This window comes from Anopheles cruzii, chromosome 3 (assembly GCF_943734635.1).
Source record: "Anopheles cruzii chromosome 3, idAnoCruzAS_RS32_06, whole genome shotgun sequence".
Lineage (NCBI taxonomy): Eukaryota > Metazoa > Arthropoda > Insecta > Diptera > Culicidae > Anopheles > Anopheles cruzii.
In genome coordinates, this window is record NC_069145.1 from 22,833,938 (window position 1) to 22,849,555 (window position 15,618).

Here is a 15,618-nt window from a genome sequence, read left to right on the forward strand (position 1 = left end):
TAGTAACGTTTCCCCAAGATCTGTTGTAAAACGACAGCAATTTATTTTTACATCTAATACATTGATGTCGACAGCTTGAATGCCACTTCGCGAACGACTGCACGCAACTTGCCGCTTCCAGCGCCATCTGGGTGTCGCTAGCGAGGTTGCGAACGCACCGATCAAAGGGTTGGAAAAAGGAGAAAGGAAACCGTTTTTCGTGCTGCTTACCGCTGATTGGTGCACAAGTTAATTGCATCGCGATGCACACATGCGTTGCACTTGTGCATCGCTTTTTCAATGGTCGACGACCTTCTCGTGAGCTGATGATAAACGACCAGCGCCGGCCAGAAGCCGGCCATAGCAATGATACTTGTCGTGGTGTTATTTTTGTTCTATTTTTTAATTTTTGCATTTTAGTGACCCATTCGAATGACACGCCAAATGGGTAACATCTTATTTAAATGCACTTTTCAGGCGGCTGTTCGCCAAGGTTGAGAAGTCTCGTGTGGTCGAACATGAACATGAACTGGCCGTATGATTAAATGTAATTTAATTGTCGCCCAGACTCGGACCCAGCACATACCAATGCTCAGTGCACAAAATTATACACTGGGAGCGTTTTGCGCACTGTTTGTAATTATAGGGCTTACGCCACAGGCGGCAATGGCGCTGAAGGATAACTGAACTTCGTGACTACCGCGGCGCGGCCAGTTTGCTGCCTATAAACACTCCCATTTCGCAATCAAAGACGGATAATTTTTGCTGAATTAAAAATGTTTGTAAAGAAACTTCAGATCTCCAGAGGATTCGAACATAAAACCTTTCTTTTTTTGGCGTCACTCGCCAAAAGGCGACCACCACCAACATTGCGTTACGCGTCAAAAGTTATCGGGCATCATGAATAAATTTTGCAGCTTAAAGGCTTTTTAGATGCGGCCGCGTTAATTGTGTCGTGTATTACGATGCATAATGGACCCGTTACTGTTTATCTGCAAATGTAAATCAGCATAAACGCAAGCGGCTCTCGCTATCAGCCGCACAACTTTCGAACAATGACTAACGATGAAACGCTGGGAACGACCGTTTGGTCAGTTTGTTGTACTTAACGTTTTCCTATTGTACGCTAGGCAAGAAAGGTAAAACCGCCCCGCCGCCAGTGGGAAGCCTTTCGGAACGATTAAAACAGGCGTCTTCTTCCGATTGCACCGACCGACGAAGCAATGGAAGGCAACGTTTGGTTCCAACCCCACAAAGAAACGGCCTAAGATAAGAGGGAAACGGTTAAGACGCCCGCCCTGGTGTGCTGATGGAAAATAAATTAAAATTCAAAGCCCTCGCCTCGAACGTTCATCAAAATTCAGCAGCAGCAGCAGGAGCAGCAACGGGCCAGGGTTAGCAGCGCCAAAGCCCATCGCGGCTCTGGGCGCGCGATTCGTTACACTTATCTGGCTTTGGCCGGCCCCGGGATCTGGATGACGTTTGACACCGGTGAAATGTGCGATCCGTGATGAATCCACGCATCGCATTAGCCCGATTCTCCGGCTTCGGCTCCGGGCGTGGAAATGTGCGTACAACGATGGAAAAGCCATGACGAAGCCGATAATCTGCTTTTGTCCTGCGAAAGCACTCGGCTGCCGCCGTGGTGTTCTCGTTTTCTTATACGAACCGACCGGCATGATCAGGGATAACACATTGCCGAGAGAATGCCGATGAAAAATTAACTTTGACTCTATTTGACTAACGGAAACCGACGATTGGTGACGTAAATCTGTTCTACGAAGCGACAACAGGCGGTTTGTAATCCATCCTAAACGTTCGGTTCGTCCACAAGCAGTTCAACAATAATTTCTAACAAACAAAAACAGCACATTGTATTGTTCCGGCCAATTTGATGGCGAGCATCAGCGCACACCGCTCGACAGCATAACAAGCGCGGCCTCAAACCTGTCTCCGCCGGATAGTCGCCATTTTATGTTGTTTGTAATAATTTCATTGTTATCTTTCGGGGTGTCCATTTTTACTATTTTCCTGCGCGCCCTGCACGAATGGCGGATGGCCGGGACGGATGGTGGCGGGCTATTAATTGTGCTTCATTCTTGGCCGGCATCCGAACGCTTGTCGGATGTCAATCACGCGGGCGCGCGTATCATTGAAATTGTTCAAAAGTAATGAAACCACGGCACGACAACAACGACACGTCCTCACGACGACGACGACGACGACGATGACTGCCGCTGGCTAATTTTATGCATTTAAAGTAATTCTGCTGGAAAATTGTGTTTCGAGGCACACGCACACTCGCACACAGGTCGGTCGGTGTGCCAGTCGGGGGCGGGGGTCGTGCTGGTGGAAAACTGCAGCAAGGCGGGCAAGGCAGCATAACGGACGGGTGGGTCGGCCCAGTGCACCGATGCAGGTCGGTTTGATTGATTGCGCCATTGCGAATAAAACGCGCCGGCCCTTGGCGCTTGGTGCAAGGGCTCCCAAGGGCTCTCGGCACGAACATCTGCGAATCGATGCAAATCATGCGCTCCGGCCATGGGACCGGCAATCGGGAATTAGAGATTGTTAGAGGAGATTGTTTCTTGGCCAGCGACCGATCGCAATCGCGCTGATCGGTGATCGGTGATCGGTGATGGCTGACCATTCCGGCAGTCCCGGCCGCCCTTTCGCGCACCAAGATGAAGGCCAAATGTGGCGGCGCCCAAGATGAGTAGCAAAATGTGTGTTTATTTTGGTGGCCACTTAGAGTTGCGTGCGCCGCACTTTTGGGTAAACGCAGCAATCCACGGCCACGCGCGTGGCCGCAGTGGGAGGGGCTAGCCGCTATCGCGCTGCTGGAGACTCCGACAGTACTGCTAGGGTCCGCTCCGTGGCGCTAGTCTGCGCTTGAGAGAGACGCTGAGCGAGCGCGAGTGTGGCAGAGAGAGCGAGAGATGGTGACCCGTCTCGCTCGCTCACTCGCACCGCGATCATCGTTCACACTTTGCGTTCGCTTTATTATCCACAAATTTATGTTTTAAATGCTAATTACTCACTCGTTCAATCCGCCATTTCCGCGACTCGCAGCATCCTCCGTAGTAGTAGTTGATCCTTGCGACCCACGGGACAGGGGGTGGGGGTGGAAGCTGGTGGCACAATTTATGTTGCATCCCCCCACATCGTTAATGCATTGCATCGACGAAGGCGACGGCGACGTCCTTTCGATGGTGCGCGGTTGGCGATTAGCTGGCCCGGGGTTCGATGATTGCATTCCGCGCGCGCTCGCCACAATCCCGCCGCGAGAAGTCCGCTCGGTGACGGAGAAGGTATTGAACCGAGGGTGGTGGACCGGACCGGAGATGATAATGGCTTGGGCATTATCAGTCGGCACCCATGCGAGAGTATAATGGAGAGCAGCGATCGCTGCCTACGGGACCTTAGTCCTTAGTGTCAACTTGGTGCTACGTCGAACTTGGACGATTTAACCAACATCCGGAATGCGTTAGACTTGATGCAAGAGCCTCAAACAGCTTAATGGATAAATCGTACGTCGAAAGTGCAATTCTTTGCCAGTTGAAGTAGTGGAGCTTGGCAAGTGGAGAATTCAAATGCGACCCGACCCAGCGGGCGCTACAGACGGCGTTCGCCCACAGTTCCGAGGACCAGCGGAAGCAGTTCACCGACCTGTTCGCGCTGGCCGCCGAGGACGAAACATCCACCACGGTCGGGATACGGGGCACGAGCAGTCGCGGCCGGAAGGCACCGTCGAGCAAGAAGGAAACGGCCGCGGAAAAGGCGGCCGCTGCCGCGACACACACCAACAACAGCCGCGGCCGAAACGACCTCCAACTACTTCAGCGACGATTCGAGCGACGAAGACTGGTCCAAACAGAAAGTCTCGAAACGACGGAAAACGCTCAGCAATTCCGATTGACACGATCGTCGCTCGTCGGCGAAACGATCGGAACGCAGCGGTCGGGCGAAGGAGGTCCTTTTGTACAGGAGCAGGGTGTTCAGGGGTGGCGTCGCCGCTGCCGCCGGCTGCTGGTCATGGACACACGGATCGAAACTGCCATTACGCTTTCGTTGTCGTAATGACGGCGACCCCGGGGATGCTGTTGCCGCTATGGCCGCGTTTGGCCAGGAGGGAGTCCTGCCGGAGTCTACTCGCTGCGGTGCGATGTTTCGCGCCACCGTCGAGAGGATGCTGGGGTGTCCTTTCCGGGGTTCCGGGACGGGGAACACATTCGTTTATTCCTTCGTTTTTACGGTTACGTTTCGCCCGTTTCGTTCGAACTCTCCCACAAATGAATTGTAAAATATCCCGCTAGTGTTAAGGGTGGGCAGGGAACGCGCGGATCCTCCGAGCAGCTTACCAGAGCCAGAGTGCTCGCGACCGCAGACGTTGTAAGCAAAGCGGGGCAGGGCGCGATAGAAAGAGTTAGTAGCACATTCTGTTATTAATTTTTGAATTATGTTTTCGATCGAAACGGCAACGGTGGCGCAAACTGGCGTAGGCAGAGCACAGTTGTATAGACTGACATACGTACCAAGGACTTTCGAGAGGGCATTGCGCTTCCGGGATCCGCCGGAATGCGTTGTGGTATGTGGTATCAAATGCGAGGAACACAAGGACCCACTCACGGCCAGATCCATACGGGACGGCCCCATTCGGGTGATTCAGGAAGGAAGGCAAACTTTTTACACTTTCACTTACACGCATTTGGCGCAAATCAAAATCGGTCATCAAATCATCGGTCCCACGCGCGATCGATGTACAAATTATGATCAGCTAGGCGACCGGGCCGACGGGTCCATTTCAGGGTGGCCAGGCAGGTTTGTAGCGGACGCACGACGCAAAACGAATGGATACAGTTACACAAAACACCTAGTATACTTGCGGTCGACAGCATATGTAATAGTATTTCTAAATAAATGTTTATAGTTTAAATAAAGCGAGCATTGGTGTAAAGATGTCCTAGAAAAAAGGGTTTCCAAGAGTGGTCGCGAGGGTCGCAGGGTTAATAACATTTTTTGCGGCAACTAAATAATAATTACTTGAGATTTTTGAATCTTTCTGAAAACCGCACATTTGGTCCGGATCGGATCGGCTAAGAGCCCTACCGTATGTTGCCGCTGCAAAGAGAGTGCCGCTGTGCGAAAGGCTTGCCGATGACAGCGAACTGTCAGCCTCTTTTGCCTTCAGCTTTTCCGTGAGAAACACGTTTGTGCATTTTCGCGTGCAGTTTTCCATCGAAAAAATGGGTTTCGCCAGCTTGTGGTACTCGCATCCGCGTAAATACGGACAGGGATCGCGATTCTGGTGAGTTTCGTACCAAGATGACGAGTGGTGCGGATAGTTTGTAAGGCAGAAAGCGACCGAACGAATCGCGCCTTTGGCACGTGTACTGTTACCATAGCCTCGCCATCTTGAAGCTACCTTTATCGTGTACGTTGGGCGGTAACAATCCATTCATATCCGTTTTCTCATTTTAGTCGTGCCTGCTCCAACAACCACGGAATGATCCGAAAGTACGGTCTCAACATTTGCCGACAGTGCTTCCGCGAGTACGCGAAGGATATTGGTTTCAGGAAGGTAAATATCTCCGTTGGTTAATGCTGTGCGAGTGGTCGGAATTTGTTGACATGAACGCAGAAGGGAAGCAATTTCCATCGCATTTTCGATGCTGATCTCGAGCAACAGGTTCCGGATGAGTGATCCTTGTATCACAGGTTTACAGTGTTTAACAGAAAACTAAGGCATAAACAACGTGTACAAGCCGTCCTGTTTTAATGATCAACCTTCCGACACTCCACAGTATTTCGAATCACGCAAGCCTTTTTCTAACCCTTGGTATTTGTTTTCTGTTTACTTTTAGCTGGATTAAACCAGAGAATATTCTCATCTTTCCACGCCTGTGGCAACAAGAAAGATTTGCAACTTGTTGACAGTGATGTGCGAGGAAAAAATGTCCGCAAATAAATAACGTAAAATCAATCAACATTTTAATTTCTTACCGTTTTGCATAATGTAAAGAAAGATGACACTAAAGTGATGCTGCTAATGCCTATATTTTAACAAATTTGGCGAAATTTTGGGGTTTTTACCAGTTGTAATACGTAGCGAAGGAGCAATAGGTGATGGCACCTATTGCTTTTTGATGCGGAAAGGAGTTTATTTTGATTCAACACCAAGAATCAATCATTGTGAAAAAGCGTCTGCAAAATATGTAAATATTGAAAGACGAAAGAAACATTTAAAATTACAGGAAATATCCCAAGTTTTAAGAAATTGGCAACCCTTGTGTTTTGGTCGCGTCCTCCTTTTTGGCTGCGTACTTTTTCCTCCATCTTACCAATTATGCAACCCTGCAAGATGGAATTAAATTGACGTAGGGTCACTTAAGCTGAAAGGCCAGGTCGGAATCAACGTTAAACTGAATTAAAACAATGTTAGCGATAAAAAGACGGCCTTATAAAAATATATTTTTGATTCATACACAGTGCGTTAACCGTAATTGTCATTGTCTCAACAATAATTGATCAGCAATCAGCATTTCATGGTTTTCTTTTCTTCCATTTTTATTCAATTCATAAACAAAAATACCCTACAAACTATGTTCTTCCGATCCTATATCCCATTTTCCCGCGATTTATTTCATAAATGACGCCTCAATACCTGCTCGTGACATAAAACAGAGACTGCATTTTAGTAGAAGCATTTCAACACTAAAACCATAATTTTATTATTTTCCTGCTACTCTCTTTGTAATTCAAAATCGCGCTTCTAGTTTGGATTTGTTCAATTTATGTAGCTTCTACCGACATCCCGCAGTACCAAAGAAAGTTAACGTGCAGCAGCACCTCTTAATGGCATCTTCAAAATTACCCCTGCTTTTTAATTGTAATGCCACCTGCAAAGGCTATCGGAGACTTATCAACTACCTGAATCGTTTCCGGTAGAAAAAGCATCGAATTACTCTACAACTACACCCTGTCTCATTTTGAATTGTTTGCTTCTTTTCAAATAACGGCTATGGTAAAATATGCGGTAGCTAAAAGCGAAATAAATTTCATTTTGTCATCACGTATTCCTCGCACCAAAGTAATGTCGAATTGTTCGTTCTATGCTGACATGCTGCTCGTCGGTCTAGGATTCTTGTGGTGTGCTTGAGATAGCATAAAACAATGACTTACAGACTCATACAATATAATAAAGCGTCTAAATCTTATACTCTGTACGATTGGCTTAAAGTTTCATTATTTACACTATCTGCTGCCGGCGACTTCTAGAAATGTTTTAAATATTGGCTGCCCCTAGGATGTTTCTCTTTCCTCCACTGTTACAAAATAAAATGGCAAACATGCATTTTTGGGGAGCAACAAATGCAAGAGACTTCAACTGAACAATAATGTTGTATAAATTGGCATAATGTACATCAATTGCGGGAGCGAATGCATCGTATGCTCGGGACTTACAAGGCTAAATGTATATTTCGATACATCCGAAAGAAAGTAAACTAGTTGCAAAAAGGCACAATTGTTCGGGTCGATTGTGATGGTAATACTCGCTAGACTTTGCTAACTTTAATGGGACAACGAGGTACATCTACTTACGCGCGTAAAAATATAAACATACTAAAGAATTTACGTGTTACAAGCTAGCGGCAAAGTATTTGCGAAGTTGTGATAAAGCACAATAGTCACTATTGGCAACTGGTTTCCTTTATATGACGACGAATGTGTTAAAAATGGTCCACCTTCACCGAGACGGTGTGGGCTGCCGTGTTGCTGGGCAAATCGATGTCCTCCCAGTCGGTCCGTAGATTCTTCTCGCTATCGGTTGCCTTTAGGGATAAACCTAGCGAGGCAGTGCGCCCAGCACAGTGTGGTATGTTAAGTGTAACCGGCTGCAAAAATTCTGTTCCCTGCGGACCACACATCACAAGCGGAGAGAGCATTGTTTCACCTACAAAACCGATGGAGTTGATCGAAAAAAATGTAGAAAGTTTAGAAATTATGCCATAGATCACATTAGAAAAGTTGAAACATGCATGCGGTGAAGAGTTTCTTCTTTTCAAGTTCAGTATTGTTAAAAGATTGATATGTAACATAACAACTGCTTACTAACAACTATAACAACAAAGACACGTGGAATGTGGTTTATATAAATCATAAAAACAATTCAATAGTCTCGGATTGTTAGGAATAAGGTGGATAATGCAATGGAATTACATGAAAAAATAAGCATTAATAACATGCATAAAATTGGAAGGAAATTATCATAATAAATAAACATATCAGGTATAATTGCAAAAACGGATTTGGACCCACATTCATGATGCATGCAATTGATGTGTTAGTTATCACTTAAACATAAAAGAAGTCATCAATACTTAAGTTAAAGCGAATCACACACTCACACACACACACACACACACACACACACGGACAAAGTTTTAATAAACGTACAAAATGGTAAATGAAAAAACATACGGTGTGATGGTTTGAAGATGGTGATCAATAAAAATGCAACAATGAAAACAAAAGAACTTGTATAAAATGTTGAATGAACAAAAACGACAAACAAACGAAAAACAAAACGTAAAAAACAACAAAAACATAAAACAGAAACAAACACTAGCAAAACACACAAAATCGCCCGTTCTAAGAAACACGAAAATAACACAACAAAAGGCTAGCAATACTGAACGCTGGACGGAAATTGAATTGGCCCAAGCCGTGATATTTAAGTATTGCTTTAGGTCGAGCCCTTACAGAAACGCGTGATACACTGTGCGCGGTTCCGAGCAACAGGACAACAATTACAACCGAGTCAAGGGTGATAGTACTGATAGGTGAAAGGAGCTAGTAGCAAGTAGGTGTAGGTGTTGTGAAACAATAGTCAAAACCAACCATTCTCCATGTCCAGCGGCGGTCCACCGACGCTTTCGCTCAGCCGCGGATCGGTCACAGTGAAGTAGATCTCCTGCTGGACGCCCGGCGCGATCGCCCCCGGCGGTATGTGCAGCGAAACGTTCCAGATCGGATCGCACAGATTGCCTCCAGCCGCATCGAAAATCCCGCGCCGTGTGATCGGTTGCCGAGGCGGCGGGAGTCCCAGCGACATGTCGCTCGCAAACGGTGTGCTGGTGGCATTCGGAGGCCCGATCGGTAGGCTCATCTGAGACGAGGTTGTGTACTGGGTTTCGATCGACGAACGGCTGGTGTACGCTTCCGGTGTGACCCGGGTGCCTCCTGGTGAGGTCACGTGTCCGCCCGCAGGAGGTGGCGGCGGCGGCGGCATAACGGGTGGAGCCGTCCGTTTCAGAAAGTTTGATATGTGTGTCGCTCGCATGCTTTTCGGTGTTGCCTGTCCAGGTGCTGGCTTCTGTTTGAAACTGGTATTTGCGGAACTGGGAGAGGCCCCTTTCTCCAGGACGGTCTCATTATTGCTTGTCATTAGCGTGCGCTCCACCGAGTCTTCATCATCTTCGTCATCTTCTTCGGCCGCTAAAGGAGCCACCGTCATGGGAATTGCTTGTTCAGTTGCCGGTACGGTATCCTTCGGGGAGGATCCAGCAGTAGGAGTAGGAGCCGCCGCCTCGGGTGTTACACTTTCCGGTCCCTCATCCGGTTGTTCCGGGGCAGCTAGGTTCATTGAGGCCATCTCCTCGATCGGAGGCTGCGGTGGCTGGCCAGCCGAATCGAGCTCATTCTTCGACTCGTAGATGGGTTCGTGCTTCAGTTCCCTGCGGGACACGTACACCGGTTCGGCCATCGATTCCATTGCTTCCTTGCGGGATTGGTGAATCTGATCGCGCATCTGGCTGCGCCGTTCGCGCAACTCTCCATTGCGAGACGCGGAGTAGTTGCTCTTGCAGGAACTACTGGACGGAGAGTTCGGGGAGCTGGAGCACGAACCACTCGTACCTTGGGCGAGATCCTTTCGTGGGAAACGATCGCCCCCATGGCCACCGCTCGGTCCAGTGGCTGTTGAACTGTTGCCCGAAGCTGGCGAAGAACTGGGCTGTTGCTGCATCTCCACGAGCCTGCTTTGTTGAATGCGATCTTGCATCTGCTTTTTGCTCTGGTAGAGGTGATCGCGGTGCATCTCGCGACGACTCTGATAAACCGGATCGTCATAGGCGCGCCGTGCATGCTCCCTCGCTTCGTTGTACAGGAACGAACCACTCTTGCTCTGATAGATGGACTCATCGCCGATACTGGTGTTGCAGACCCCATCAGCGTTGCCCATTCGGTGCGCCAGTATGGGCGTGTGGTGCTGCGCCCGCTCCGAACCCATTCGGCGTCGATTTAGCTGACTGAAGCTGGGCGAGGGAGCGGTTCGATCGGCCATACTGTGACGCCGCACTATCCGTCGACCGAGCGTACTGACGGTGGCCCCGGGCCCTAACTGGCCCCGGCCTCGCTCCAACTCGATCAGCGCCCGATTGGCGTATAAATTTTCGTCCTGCTGATAGCACTCCTGCTCGTAATAGGAAGCAGACGGACCACCGCTGCTGCGCCCGCTCGCACTATTCCCGTACATTGATTCCATTTCCAGGTTCTGATAGGTACTGTTCGCATCCTTTGGGTAGTATGGCTCGTGACGCTGATAGCCACCGGCGAGTTGCGGCGAGTAGGGTCCTTGATACGGTGGATATCGCGGATCGTTATAGTACATCTGCTGCTGCTGCTGCTGAGCATACACCGCACGCTGATCGTACTGTGGGTCCGGCATGCGCATCCTACCCAAGCGTGGTTCCATCAACGAGTGCTGCCGCTTCAGTATCGGCCGGAGCGACTTCTTATCCGAATCCGCCATGCTCACCTGGCGGCGTAGTGGCCGCGTGGACTTGATAAATGCATTCTTGATCGCTTTCAGGGGCGACTTGAGTATGTTTTTCTTCGGTGGTTTCGCCGGTAGCTCGGGCGGAAGAGACGGATCCCGGGCATAGGCCACCCCGCCCGATTGGGGCGGTATCGGGGGCAGCGGCTGTTGCTGCAAGTGCCGCATGCGCTGCTGGTGCATCAGGTGCTGCTGATGCTGATTGAACTCATGGATTGACATCATTGGCTCCATGTCTCTGCAGAATTGGGCGGAGGATTTGGGAAGAGGGTGTTTGGTGTTTGATGGTGGGTGTACAAATGGTGGGTTATTTTTAGTTTTTTTGTGAGCAACACTGCGAAACCGTCTCATCAGTGTTGTACCGGGAACAGCAGAGATTGGGCGAACATATTCGGTACGGATGTGGTAGTTAGTTGCGAACAGCGAACCGAAAGAGAAGATGCCGCTACCCGAAGGGACAACGAAGAACTTCAAGCTAAGTAATGCATTGTGACAATATGCACTAACTTTTCCCCCATTTTTTGTTTGTTTGTCTGTTTGATCTGTATATTACTCCTTTTCCTTACCTACTAATGGAAAAACCACCAGCTCAGAGAGAAGTTTAATTCAACAGAAAAGGATGCTGCATCGACAGCTTCTATGAAACGCGTGATCAGTTGGGCTCGATCGATCGGAGCCTTACGAGATTGCTTCTGAGTACACACCGTTCATACAATCGAATAAATATTGTCTTAACCTATTAGCTTTAGTTTCACACCAGAGGCAAAACACACACATACAGAATTCCATTCATTCACGTACACACACACGCGCTTTGTTCTGCCAAATTCCACCATAAAAGATAGAAACGTTTTCTTAGCCAATGACCATTACCACCCGGTTACTATCAACATCACCGATCTTCGTTAGTCAACATCTTTACGGCTATGATTGGTAAGTAGTACAGAATAATTGGACCCACATTAGAAATAGCAATGGATTGCAACTAGGGAAAGAGACAGCAGTCCAACCATGTACATAGACAGAAAACACACACACCACTTTGTGTGTGTGTGTGCAAAGGATCTGTTACCAATAGCCGCGGCTATTGGTAGAGCCAGCTAGCCGCCACAACACATCACAACAACAAAGTGACAGCTCAGTGATAAGCGAAACGCCGGACCAGACGGACTAATTTTGAGTCGCTTCTTTCGGATCGCTTCTTTCGTGATCGATAATAAAGGACTTCAAGATACGGAACGGTCGCGGCGTTTGACTATTACTAACAGGATCAATAAGGCCTAATATACAATTTTGCTAGAACCAAATGTCGGAACGTTTCGCGTAGAGTAAAACGCCCAACAGTAGCAACTAAATGAGGAAAAGAGTTACTTCCGTAGACCATAGAAATGGTGTAGAACAAAAACGAAGCGTATTGTTAGTAAATTTCGATAAAATGGACTCCCATTCTACTAGAGTGAGGCGCTTTGACCGTTGTTTTAACCTTTTCATAGACCTTAATGACCTCATGGGGCTTGATTTATTTTCAATTTTTGAAAAGGAAATTTTTCATCATTTTGAGCCAAGTTTTTAAACTGTCTAAAACTGTATATTTCCAAAACTCTAATCGCTACAGCGTGTACGGGGGTCAACAAACGGGAGCTATCGCAGCTATGTACGCGGTTTTCCTTTACATAAAAAATGAGGGTAAAAGTTAGTGCGATCTGTCTTGCCGATTGGATTTAATATTTCTAGAAAAAAAGATATTCAATATTTCTAGTTGGAATGTGGAAATGTTGGAAAGCGTTTCAGTCGAGGTTTCGTCGGAGTGAGAGATATCGTACTCGTTTTTGTGGTCTTATCTAGTCTTTCAAAAACATCGTCCGAAGCATTGCAAGGGATTCACCGGAGTCGAGCTCTGTTTGAACTGTACTGTATTAGTGAAAACGACATAACCTCAACACCTCACAACCCGCCACTGCATGATTATTGGCTGTTTTTAATGACTTTCCTTAGTTTATTGGCATTTGATATGTACGATTGATGGTTAGTTGTAGCAGTTTGAAACAGCTCGCTACATGCTGCCGTATGTGCGAAAAACAATGGAATCTGACAACCGGTTTGAAAAAAGTTACCATGACATGCCATCCGGAAAACACAAATTAAATGCGAGAAAGCGAGTTAAAGGTAGAGGCATTTCTGAAAATCAGTTTCTTTCTGGCGACATTGGCCTAGAGGCTAGGGTCTAAAATATTGCTCATGGGATAGTTCGGTCTAGATGGGATAGAGTAAAGTAGTCCAAAATGATTGGTTCACCTACATCTGTCGTTGATGACGGCTTTTCAGGGGAATCAATGAGGGAGGTGTATTAGCAGTCGTCGGAAGTGAGCTCAGCAACATAGTTTATAGCCAGCTCGAAAACGGTCGGAGGGGTTAAAAAGCGCAACTTCCACTTACCGTATGTTGTGATGGTGCCCGACTACTGTACCTAGCTGCGGCTTGCGGTACAGTTCGAAAGCCGATCCACGCTGCTCTCGGCTTCCGGCCAGATCGAGCGCATGTCGATCAGAAGGGTGCAGTACTGGCATATTGCCTGCAGGCGACACGTGAATGAGAAAGTAAGCTTTTAGCTGCCTTTTTTCGAATGGCTCTGACATTACACCAAATCATACATCTGGTACGAGGTTTTAAGGATTAAGACATGATGGAAACGGTCGGTAAGTGAGGGAGCGGAAGGTTACAGGGAAGGATTAACGAGGACGAGGCACGGGTGATGCATATGTTGTTGGTGTAAGTGTGTGTTACGTATGCCATGAGTTCCAGCCCCATTACCTCTTTGCATGTAAGTATTGCCGTAGGGGTATTGTGCGTTACCGTGGTTATAACCGTTACTCGTACCCATTGCCATTTCCCTGACACCATTGCCCATATAGGAATGACTACCGTTGGCGTTGCCGTTGTACATTGGGCCACCGGTACCGGCACCACCAGACATCCCGACCATGGGCCCTCCGTTCGCCCCGGCATACGGGTTATACGGGTGCATGGACGGTTGATGCGATGCGCCGTTGTTGGGCGAGCTGGGCACATTGTGCGCCATGCCCTGGTGATAATGGGACGACGGCATGGGAGGATAGTAGAACGCATCCGGAGATCGTGGTGAAATGGGTTCCTGGTGAAGAACGGTAGCGAAAGCGGCAACACATCAGCATTTGAACAACCTGCTCCTTGATCTACAAAGTACTTACCCCATTGTCCCACTGCCCAGAATGATGCATTCCGGAGCCGTTGCTGCCAACTCCACCGATCGGAGGTCTATAGTTCTTAGGCTTCGGCGGTGGCACGGGCTTAAACGGTGCACCGTTGCTGCCCATGGCTCCGGGCGGTGGCGGTCCCGGAGAACCAATCATCGATGGTCCCTTGTTCGGTTTTGAGTAATCTGCCTGCGAGGCCGAATTATTTCGACTGTTACGCGAAAGAAACAAAACACACAACATGTACCTTTTAATCTCTGTGCTATCAGGAAAAGGGATGGAATCGCATAAGATACATTGTATGCGGTGTATGGGTGATGCTAGCGAAAGGGATACGGTGGAATGAAAATGTTGTTTGCGTGCCGATTCGTGTAACAATTCAGAAACAAGCAGTACGCAACAGAAACAACGGCTTAAATCTAGCGTTACAATGTATGGCAATGCGTTGCAACTAGAACCGTGGATGGACAACTAATCTAACAAAATGCACGAGTGGTAATGTAGTGAACGAGTGCAATTTGGAATGATTCGAATGTACAGTTATGAAATCGGTGTACTACTGACTGGGTTTTTACTATCACTGTACCTTGCGCCACACAGTTCAATGGTCGAGAACCGAGAGAAGAACATAATATCGAAAAGCATCGGAAACAAGAAGGGCTCAAAAACACCTAGGAGATGGCCGTTTCAATCGACGTTTCAACCCTCATCGGTGTTCGGAGCCACTCAATCTATGATTTATAATATTTAGGCTAAACAAGGGTGTCGTACTTTGACTGCACGAATCTACTACGGTTATGTGGACAGCACAGTGTGTGGTAGTGCAGGTTCGGTTGTGATTTATTAAGAAACAAATATTCTCTCCTCTGCTGTCGCGATCTGCGGTACCCGTGTCGTTCACATAAGCAGCGTGAAAAGATAGAGACTCTGTTATCCTTTCGACGGGCCACGCGTCACAGTCCGAATGCAAAAGTGTAACACGCTCGTTCGTAAACCAAATCGTTTCGCAGCAAAAGCACATCACATCGATGGCCACTGAACCACTAACCTGTATTTGCCGTAATCGGTTTTCGTTTCAATCATGTGCTTCCGGGGACTATCCAGCACCAGGTTCGTTGGGCGTTGTGGCATATTCATTGCTCCACCGGGACGCTCTCCAGAGTTCCGCGGTGCTAGTGGATCATGCACTCCACTGCCTATATGGGCGAACAGAAGTCGGAATCGTTAACAATCGTACCCAATGACACCCCGAGTGTTCCCATTCGATCGTACCATTGTAGTTGCCCCTGGCCGTCGTCAGCAGCATATCCGATGTGGTGTTCATCGACGGATTACGCCCATACTCTGAATGGCCGGATGGATTCGCTTGCATAGGGTGAACACCGTTACGGTTACTGAAAGGGCAACAGACGAGACGGCAATATTAGACAAAAACACATGGAGCAAACATGGTTCGAAATCAGCCTAAATTTCCACAACAAAAATAAACGTAAAACAAAAAATTACTCGCGAACTCGTTCGCGTCGTTCGAAAAATTGCGTAAAACTCAAAAAGAGCAAACGGTATTGG

The 15,618-nt window shown here is 47.9% G+C and overlaps 2 protein-coding genes across 2 annotated transcripts in view; one reads left to right on the plus strand and one right to left on the minus strand.

Moving 5' to 3' along the window:
- The first annotated feature begins 5,169 nt into the window (after positions 1-5,169).
- On the plus strand, positions 5,170-5,966 carry LOC128272455 (40S ribosomal protein S29). The gene is made up of 3 exons (XM_053010269.1): positions 5,170-5,287; positions 5,461-5,560; positions 5,844-5,966. The coding sequence occupies exons 1-3, from the start codon at positions 5,226-5,228 to the stop codon at positions 5,850-5,852; spliced, it is 171 nt and encodes a 56-aa protein (XP_052866229.1). The 5' UTR covers positions 5,170-5,225; the 3' UTR covers positions 5,853-5,966.
- A 598-nt stretch (positions 5,967-6,564) lies between these two features.
- LOC128270063 (tight junction protein ZO-1) overlaps positions 6,565-15,618 on the minus strand; it is a 42,481-nt gene continuing 33,427 nt past the window's right edge. The window contains exons 10-16 of the mRNA XM_053007467.1: positions 15,322-15,443; positions 15,098-15,245; positions 14,044-14,260; positions 13,601-13,967; positions 13,253-13,388; positions 8,881-11,054; positions 6,565-7,933 (exon numbers count right to left, since the gene is read on the minus strand). Of these exons, the coding sequence (XP_052863427.1) occupies positions 7,710-7,933; positions 8,881-11,054; positions 13,253-13,388; positions 13,601-13,967; positions 14,044-14,260; positions 15,098-15,245; positions 15,322-15,443 (3,388 nt within the window). The 3' untranslated portion in view covers positions 6,565-7,709. The remainder of the gene's footprint in view (positions 7,934-8,880; positions 11,055-13,252; positions 13,389-13,600; positions 13,968-14,043; positions 14,261-15,097; positions 15,246-15,321; positions 15,444-15,618) is intronic.

Coding starts and splice junctions, on each gene's coding strand:
- LOC128272455 (XM_053010269.1), top strand. CDS start 5,226: ATGGGTTTCGCCAGCTTGTGGTACTCGCATCCGCGTAAATACGGACAG. Junction 5,288..5,460: donor GGACAGGGATCGCGATTCTG/GTGAGTTTCGTA, acceptor TTCTCATTTTAG/TCGTGCCTGCTCCAACAACC.